General features: G+C 15.3%; 1 protein-coding gene across 1 annotated transcript in view, besides 22 other annotated features; it reads left to right on the top strand. All coding sequences in view use genetic code 6, as the record gives it.

Annotated features, from left to right (window-relative positions):
- Positions 1 to 802: 802 nt before the first annotated feature.
- Positions 803 to 836: a microsatellite.
- Positions 803 to 840: a microsatellite.
- A 335-nt stretch (positions 841 to 1,175) lies between these two features.
- Positions 1,176 to 1,226: a microsatellite.
- An 84-nt stretch (positions 1,227 to 1,310) lies between these two features.
- Positions 1,311 to 1,392: a microsatellite.
- Positions 1,314 to 1,380: a microsatellite.
- Positions 1,322 to 1,400: a microsatellite.
- Positions 1,324 to 1,390: a microsatellite.
- Positions 1,334 to 1,395: a microsatellite.
- An 868-nt stretch (positions 1,401 to 2,268) lies between the features above and the next one.
- Positions 2,269 to 2,344: a microsatellite.
- Positions 2,282 to 2,399: a microsatellite.
- A 517-nt stretch (positions 2,400 to 2,916) lies between these two features.
- Positions 2,917 to 2,969: a microsatellite.
- Positions 2,917 to 2,979: a microsatellite.
- Positions 2,980 to 3,165: 186 nt separating this feature from the next.
- Positions 3,166 to 3,243: a microsatellite.
- Positions 3,244 to 3,579: 336 nt separating this feature from the next.
- Positions 3,580 to 3,635: a microsatellite.
- Positions 3,589 to 3,640: a microsatellite.
- Positions 3,641 to 6,252: 2,612 nt separating this feature from the next.
- Positions 6,253 to 6,281: a microsatellite.
- A 172-nt stretch (positions 6,282 to 6,453) lies between these two features.
- Positions 6,454 to 6,500: a microsatellite.
- An 838-nt stretch (positions 6,501 to 7,338) lies between these two features.
- Positions 7,339 to 7,384: a microsatellite.
- Positions 7,347 to 7,399: a microsatellite.
- A 366-nt stretch (positions 7,400 to 7,765) lies between these two features.
- Positions 7,766 to 7,830: a microsatellite.
- Positions 7,831 to 8,472: 642 nt separating this feature from the next.
- Positions 8,473 to 8,508: a microsatellite.
- Positions 8,509 to 8,527: 19 nt separating this feature from the next.
- The window catches only part of IMG5_168880 (protein kinase domain protein), a gene marked incomplete at both ends in the record, with an annotated part of 1,896 nt that continues 1,117 nt past the window's right edge, over positions 8,528 to 9,306 (top strand). The window contains 4 exons of the mRNA XM_004029972.1: positions 8,528 to 8,645; positions 8,800 to 8,943; positions 8,996 to 9,063; positions 9,117 to 9,306. The exon at positions 9,117 to 9,306 is cut by the window's right edge and continues 64 nt beyond it. Coding sequence (XP_004030020.1) covers positions 8,530 to 8,645; positions 8,800 to 8,943; positions 8,996 to 9,063; positions 9,117 to 9,306 — 518 coding nt within the window. The remainder of the gene's footprint in view (positions 8,646 to 8,799; positions 8,944 to 8,995; positions 9,064 to 9,116) is intronic.
- Positions 8,676 to 8,768: a microsatellite.

The raw sequence follows: 9,306 nt of genomic DNA, 5'->3' as shown, positions 1-9,306 counted from the left end.
TTTTTTTTTTTTTTTTAATAAAAAAATATAATTAGAAAAAAAAAAATGAAGTAGATATCTTATTCAAAAGAAAATAAATTTAATATTTTTATTTAATTAAATAAATATTATATATTATCAATCAATAATTTTATAAGCTTTAAATCTTTTTCTATCTTAATATTTAAAAATAGTTATATTTTCATTTTTAGTTCATTTAATATATGAAGTAATTTATTTTCAATCCCTTCAAAAATATTAAACTATTCATATTCAACATAGCAGTATCCAATATCTACAATATTAACCTTTTTGTTATTTGTTATTTTTTTTAATTATAATAATATATAAAAATTGATACATATATATATATATAAGTAACCTAAATATCTCCAAATTTACTGAAATGATTTAAAATCCATTCTAAATCAACTTTCTATTAATCATAAATTACAAATAAAGTATTATCGATAAATTAGACACAATTATTAATTTCAAAATCACTAATATTTTAGACTTTTTAATGATCGAAATGGAATTCTCCTCCTTAACTTAAATGTATATAATTTAAATTTTAATTTGGAAATTAAGGATCAAAATATGTATTTTGAACTTATTTAAAAATCTAATCACTTTTATTTTAATATTCATCTGTTATTTTTCCCTTTTTAGTCCTTTATGTTATATTTTTCAATTGAATTTCTTTCTCTTATTCGAATTTTTAATAATAGCACATTCCTATAAAACAGGCTCCTGTTATATAGGCATCAAAACCGGCTTCATGTAATTGTCCATTACTTTCATATCTTTAAAAACATTCTTCTATTTTTTTTTTATTTTTTATTTATTTTTTTTTTTTTAAAAAAAAAAAAATACTGTTTGATAATTTTGTCTTATTAAATTTGCTTAATGCTTTATCTTAGTTTGTTATACATTTATATAAACCTTCTAAATTTAAAGGAAGATACTTTATTTGATTTTAAAGTTTTTTCGCAAGTACTTTAGTATCTATTATATATGGGAATATTTAATTTATTTAAATAACGAATTCTTTAAATGTTTAAGGTAGTTCATCTATAAAATGATCATAAAAATAAAATAAATCTAAGCCCATGTAATGGCCTATTATGGGTCTTTTGGCCTTTATTATTGATTAGATTAGTATTGAGAATCCTAAAGGATTTTCTATTTAATTATGATTATTTTTTTAATCTAAAGTTATTTTTTTTTAATTAATAATTGATTTTCGTTAGCTCCTTTGTTTATTTCTAGTTCATATAAAAAATCTAGATTCAATTATTTTCTTTTAAATGTTTTTTTAAAAAAATTAAATATATACATATAATTATATGTATATATATGTATTTATATATATATTTAAATATATATTTATGTATTTATTTATGTATATATTTACTTTAAAAGTTTTTAAAATATATATTAACTTTAAATATCTATTTGTGTTTTTTATTCATCTGAATTGATAAAATTTATTAGTTTTGTTTAAATTTCTTAGAATTCTTTTTTGTTTTATTAACTAAAACCTATTCCGTATTTTTTTTCTTTTTTCTTATTTTTTATTTTTCATTTATTCTTGAAAATGACTTTTTTTTTAAAAAAAAAAAAAAATGGAAAATATTATAATATCAAAAAAAAATAATTTACTAAACCTTAAGAAAATATATAGGTAAAATTCAAACCACTATTTGCCATAAAATTATAACATTCGGATTAAAAAAGTTATTTTTTTATTGATTCTGGTGATGTTTTATATGATTTATTTAAAAAAAATTATAAGGATATGCAATATATTCGCTTTAAATTTTATCATATTCGAATATGCAAAGACCTACTTAAAGTAAATGAAAGTTTTGTACTGTATGCTTCATTTTTTAATATATATCTTCATCACTGTCATATTTGGTTATTTTTTAAAACTTTTCGGTACTAATGCCTTAAATATATATATATATGTATATTCATTTTTTTCTTTAATTTAAAAAAAAAAAAAAACGTACCAGAAAATTCACAATCAAAGGAAATAAAATCAGAAAGTTCTATTTTTTATATAATTTAATCGAGATGTATATAAAAATTTGTTCGATCTATATTCATTTACTTATTTTTTTTAGTTTTATAAACTTTTTATATTTAACAAAAAAAAATATATATATTTGTATATACTAATATATTCTTATATTACTTTTTAATAAATATTTTTTTTTTTAATAAATATAAATTTAAAAAAATTATTTTATATTGATTAGTTTATATGTTAATTTAGCAGAAATATTTATATATTTATATATTTATATATTTATATATTTATATATTTTTTTATATATATATATATTTATTTATATATATAAGGATACATATTTATATTATTAAATTAAATATTTATATATATATTTAAATATCGTATATTTTATTTATAATTAGAATTAATAAATCTATAATATATTTTTACAACATTTACTTTACAATAATATAATGTTCTATTCTTTTAAAAAATAATATTTTTTTTTTTCAATTCTTATAATATATTATATAATACATTATATTTTTTTACATAAAATCATACTATATCAAATATAGTTTAATATTAGTCATATATTTAAGTTTTATTTAATAATAAAGAAATGAAAAATATGATAAATAATTAAATATATATAAAAATAAAATAATAATAATCATAATAGATACTTTTTTAATTATATTTTTAATATTTATTATGATTTTTAAGTTTATATTTATTTTTTTAAAGATATTAATATTTATTATCTTTATCTAAAAAATTTATTAGTTATTCTTTTTTTTTAAAATATGACTTTTAAAATAAAAGAAAATAAAAATTCTAATGATATTTTAAAATTATAATATATTGAATGAATTAAATGAAATTAATTTTAAAACTTATAAAAGTAAGCTTATGCTTAAAAAGATATAATAATAAAATTAAAATATTTATAAAAAGAATAATTATAAAATTATAGTATTAAAAAAAAAAATAGTCTTAAATCATATAAAAATACTATAGTTAAAAAAAAATAAATAATATTTCAATTTTATATTAATATTAAACAAATATTAAAGATTTATGAAATATTTTGTATTTTTTTATTTAAAAATAAATAAATATAGATATATTTAAAATAAATAAATATTATGTATATAAAAATTTACATATATATATATATATATACATATAAAATTTATAAATATATTTATAAATAAATATATATATATTATATATATTATATAAAACATATTTTTAATTTTCTATAAAAAATTTTTTCAATAAGATCTTTATTAGTTTTCATTTTATCCAAAACTAGCCTAATTATTTTTCATAGCGAATTATTTAATTGTTTTATGTTTTTTCCTAAAAATACTTTTTTATTATGAAATTTATCTTGCTCTATTTACCAAAGTTTTTATTTAAAATTACTAAAAATTTTTAATTACAATATCATAATTAAACTAAGTATAATAGAAATTAAATTTTTTAAGTTTATCAAAATCTTTACAAATAAAAACTTTGTTAATTTACGAAACTACTGATTTTGAATCTGTTTATATTGTATCATATCTAGAATATTAAAATGGTATTTTTTTATTATTTAAATTATTATTTTATTAATTTAAAATTATTTCATTAGCTACAGAAGGACAAAAAGACTTTCTTAAAGTAATAAAATTTGAGCCTTATTATTATAAAGAAATAATATTATATAATTAATAGAGATGATTTTCTTCTTTTTTTTAAGATATTTTTTTTCCCTATTTTAATAAATTTGAGAGTTCTTCAATAAATACTTATTTTGCTGAAATTCTTTAATTTAATAAACTTAATTAATGATTATTATTTTAATGACAATCATTAAAAGAAATTACTTTTTAAGAATCTTCGCTTTTGAGAGATTTATTAGATTTCATTATGTTATTTTTCGAAGATTGACTGGAAAAGGCATTCAAATCGCTTTATTATATGTCATATGACTTTTTTCTATAGTCGCTTCTTTGACTACTTTGGCTAGAATAGGAGAAAGTTTCCAAGGATTTCGAGGAATTATTGACCTGTTCTTCGTTAGAAAAATTGTCTCTTTCATTATTAAAATTTACATTTAGCGCGTTTACAAGGTCTTTATTTTCTAAAACTATAAAAACAGCTTTTTGGTAACAGTTTATGTCCGAAAAGGCATTAATAGTATTCTTTTTGCGAAATTTGGGAAGAGGGTTTCTCACTAAAATGGCTTGGGATTAATTATATTTTCTTAAAATTATGTTTTTGGATACTGTAAAGTGCGTTTTGGGACATTAGAGAGCCATATGGCCAGTTATATTACATTAATAACACTTAATTTAGGAAAACTTATTTTTGAGTATAATAGTCTCTTTTAACATAAGGAAGTTTTCATATTCGGCATTATTTTTTTTTATTACTTCGATGTATTTATTTCTTTGGATTTTAAAAATTCTACAAAAATCATTTGCGCGGGCAGTTATGGTTCTTTATTAGCCAGTTATAAATGAGATTTCCCCAAAATAAGATTTTTTTTGGAGATTTTTTATTTAGGTTTCTTTTTAAGAAATTCCTTATATTAATAATAATTAGACTTCGCCTTTAGCAATATAGTATATGGAATTATCATCGTCTTCGTTTTAACGAAAAATTTAATCGCCAGGAGAATAGAGGATTTCTTCCATTATATGGGAGATATTTATTTTTGTTTTTTCAGTTAGAAAGTCGTTTATTATTGGAATACTTTTAAGAAATTTACCTTATACTTCTTTTAGAATATCTTCTTGGAGTTGTTTTGATAGTTTTTAGATAATTAGTTTTTCTTTTTCTTTTTAAGAATCATTAGATTTCTATAAATATTTATATATATATTATTTATATATATGTATATATTAACTTTGTGTAAATATTCTATATAGTTAGAAATTCTAATTCTAGTCTAGGTATCAATATTTTCCTAACTCATAAAATTATGGATTACTTCCATATCTTCTTAGTACTTTATACTTGCCTTATTTATATTTTGTATGATATTTCCTATTGAATTTAAACTATAAGCATAGACCATTCCTGTAAAAAACATTGTTATTATTGAAAATGTTAACTCTATGGGATTTTTGGGGGTGATATCGCCATAACCGACTGTAATCATAGTTGTTGCTAAATAATAAAATGAATAAATATATTTAACTTATACACTGGCATATAATAGGTTTTAGGCATGAATCCATGTATCTTACCTTTCTAAAACTTAAATTTCATATAAGGCTAGACCATGCCATATAACGGAAAAGAAGTGACAAACAGTACAGATAATTAATATTAGTTTTATGAGATCTACTAGATTTTTTTTGTTTTTTTGAAAACTGAAATAAAAGGCTAGTCTTTCGATTATGTCGTATAAGGTAAATATTTTAGAAATAATAAGAATATATGAGAATTTTTAATAAGATCTTTAATTTATTTACATATCAAAGAAATTTAGGGCAAGAGGTGTGATAGAAATAAGGTCCATAATAAATTTTTTATGTAAATATTTTAGGGCTATTTATTTACGTGAGTTTATTATAATACCCTTTTTGTTAATTCCAGTATTAAATGTTAAAAGAATGTCAATGGAAAATATTAAAAAAGAAAAGTTTTAAAAATAAGAAGAATAATTTAAATTTTTATAATCAAAAAAAATAATCAAACTAATTAAAAAAAAATCAATATTATTATCAAAGCATGCATCAAATCCCAAATTCTTTTCACTGAATGAGAAGGATTATATATTGGGATTATTTTCATTGTTTCTTCTATTCTTTCATATATATAAGACCTTATTAAAATTAGTTTAGATTTCGTATTTGCTATATTAAGAATGTTTTTATGAAAAAAGCTTGATATATCGTTTATTTTCTCATGTTATAAAAGGGTCATTTTTTAATAAATTCTTAAATTAGTTGTCAGTTTTCTATAAAAATGTTTTATATTTACTAATAAACATAAATTTCTAACTAATTATATTTAATTATTTTTAGTTGTTTTTTAAACATTTATTTCATCTGGTTTTTGTTAATAAAATGAGGATAAATACTTCAAATTAAAATATTGACTGTTTGTGTGACTTATATGGGAGTTTAATGTTATATTTTTTCCTTTATAGATTTTATATATTCGAATGGATATTTTTAAGATATACTCTAATCATCATTTATTGAATATTCTTTTTTAAATTGTAGTTTTTATAATTCAATATGGTCCTTTTTTTATTTTTATTTTTATTTTTATTTTTTTTACAGATAAGTTTTAAGGATTATTATACATATGTCCTTTAATTGTTATTTTTTTTAAAAAATTAATAATTATAAATAAAAATTAAAATATTACTTTATTTATTATAAAATTATTTGATTTAATAAATGTAAAAGTTTTTATATTTAAATAGCGTTTTATATAAAATTTTATATAAAAAAAAAATCAATAATATTATAAAAATAAAACAAAAATATTAATAATAACTGTTAGATTTTTTTTAAAAAAATAAATTTATAATCTGTTTAATATATATAATCGAAATAAAATTTTATAATATTATAAATATTTTTTTAAAATTCAAATAATCTCATTAATAGAATATGTTTGTTTTTATGCTATAAATTATATTTTTTTTTATTAAATCAATTTAAATTAATATAATAAATATTTATTTCTAATTTAATTGTATATAAAATATAAAATAAATTAAGAAAATTAGCAATTTTTTAATTATATTGAAAATTTAATTTATTTATTAAAATAAATAAATCATATACATTAATAAATAATTAATAAAAAACTTATTTGTATAATAATTAGGAATAATTAAAAAAAAATGTACTTTTAAGTTTTTTTATATAGTTTATATAATATTTTTTAAACTAATTAAATATTTAAATTTTTAGTAAATCAAAATTATTCATTATAAATAATATTGAAAAAATAAAAAATAATAAAAATATAATATAAAAGATATTTACATAATAGCTTTTATTATTTTAATAAAAATTCAATAAGAATATAAATTTATAAAAATTTTTAATATGTTTTCATAAATAAGTGTAGAACATTTATTGATAAGTATAAAAACAACTATTATTAAATAAAGTTAAAGTAATATAATTATATAAAAATCTTTATAAATATAATATATATATATTAATTAATAAAATATTTATATATAAGAAATATTATTTTTAATTATATTTACAATAAATAATTTTAATAACTAAAACTATAAAACTTCGTAATAATTATTTATAATTAATAAAAATATATATATCTATTTTAAAAATAAAAATAATTTAAAAGCAATAAATATTTAATAAAATATTATAAGTATTTATATTAATATATTATTATGAAGTATGTATAATGCGAGAACAAATTTATATAAAATTAATAATGTTTTTATTATAAATTTAATTAGATATGTTGATAAAAATAATAATTAAAAAGTAATGAAACATTTTATTATTAGTGTTTAATAAAGGAATCAATATATTAATTTTTAAAAAATTAAAATGTATAATAGTTTATAAAATTAAATATATCTAAAAATAAAAATTTAAAAATTTAAAATAGCAAAAAAAATAAAAAAAATAATGTGCTTAAAATAAATTAAAATTAAAATTAAAATAAATTAATAAAATAATATAAAATTATATAAATAAATATTATTAAAAGTAAAAATATATTATGAATCATATTAAATTTAAATTATAAAAGAATTTATAATTTTATAAATATAAAATATATATATAAAAATTAATATATTCACAAATAATAAATATATATTTAAATATTATTTTTATCAAAAAATATATTTATTATTTTTCTATTTTTTTACTCAAATATAATTAAATTATTTTTTATATATTTTTTTATTATTAAATATTAATTTTTTTTATTTAAAGTATGTATTAATGTATTAAGGTTTTTATTTTATATATATAATTATTCACTTAATATTGAAAATTATATAAAAAATAATTTTTGTAAAAAAATAAAATATATTTATATTTTTTTTTAATTATTATATTATAATATATTTTTATTTAAATATAAAATTTTTTGAAAATTATTTTTTTTATTTAATCTGATTTTTAAATTATCATTTTTCCTTATTATAATGTAAAATAAATAATTTATCTTATATGAAAATTTCTTATTAATAATTCTATAAAAAATATTGAATTTTAAATTGATTTTTAAAATCAATACATATTAATTATTTAATATTAATATATATATATGTTTCTAAATCAAAAATATCTTTATAAATAAAATTAATTTTTTTTTTTTTTTTAATAACTTTTTTTATAAATATTAAGTAAAAATTAATGATTAATATTTTTAAAAAAATTCATGGAAAAAGCAAAAATTTTTAAAACATAAATTAAAATAAAAATATATATATATATATTTATATATTAAATTGAAATTTATTATTAATATATTTATTAACTATAATTTATTAACTAGATTAGTAAAAAAAAAATCTTATATTATTATAAAAAATAAAAATATGGATAATTAAAATGTCTATCTCAAAAGATAATGGTTTATCCAATCAAGTAAAGGACGTTTAGAGGATAATTATGATTTCGATTCTAAAAAAGTATACAATAATAATACAAATTATAAAGAAATATATATTATATATATGAATTATATATTTATATAAATATTAAAGCATATATATATAAATCTATATATTTATTTTTATATTTATATATATATACATAAATGTTTTTTGTATTATTTTAATTTAGGTTTTAGGTAGTGGAACCTATGGAAGTGTTTTTAAAGCAAAAAAAAAAGACTCTAAAATTATAAGAGCAGTAAAATAGATTCCTAAAAGCAAAGTTAAAAATACTGAACGATTTAAAGCAGAAATTGAAATTACAAGATCATTAGTAAATATTTTTTATTTATATTTATTAAAATAATAATTTATAAAAATAAAAGGATCATCCTAATATAATTAAATTATATGAAACTTATGAAGATGAAAGGAATGTTTATTTAATTATGGAGTAAAAAATATGATTTTGAATATACTTATTATTTAATTTTTATTTAAAAATAGAATATGTGAAGGTGGTGAATTATTTGATAGAATTATCGAAAAAGGAAGATTTACAGAAGTAGAGGCAAGATCAGTATTACTTAAATAATACAAGCTTTAAATTATTGCCATTCTAAAGGAATAGCTCATAGAGATTTAAAACCAGAAAACTTTTATATTTAACAAAACATGACGATTCTCCAATAAAAGT

Source organism: Ichthyophthirius multifiliis (genome assembly GCF_000220395.1).
Source record: "Ichthyophthirius multifiliis unplaced genomic scaffold scaff_1120509251249, whole genome shotgun sequence".
NCBI lineage: Eukaryota > Ciliophora > Oligohymenophorea > Hymenostomatida > Ichthyophthirius > Ichthyophthirius multifiliis.
The sequence above is the reverse complement of the archived record's forward strand: the minus strand, read 5'-3'. Positions and strand labels throughout refer to the sequence as shown.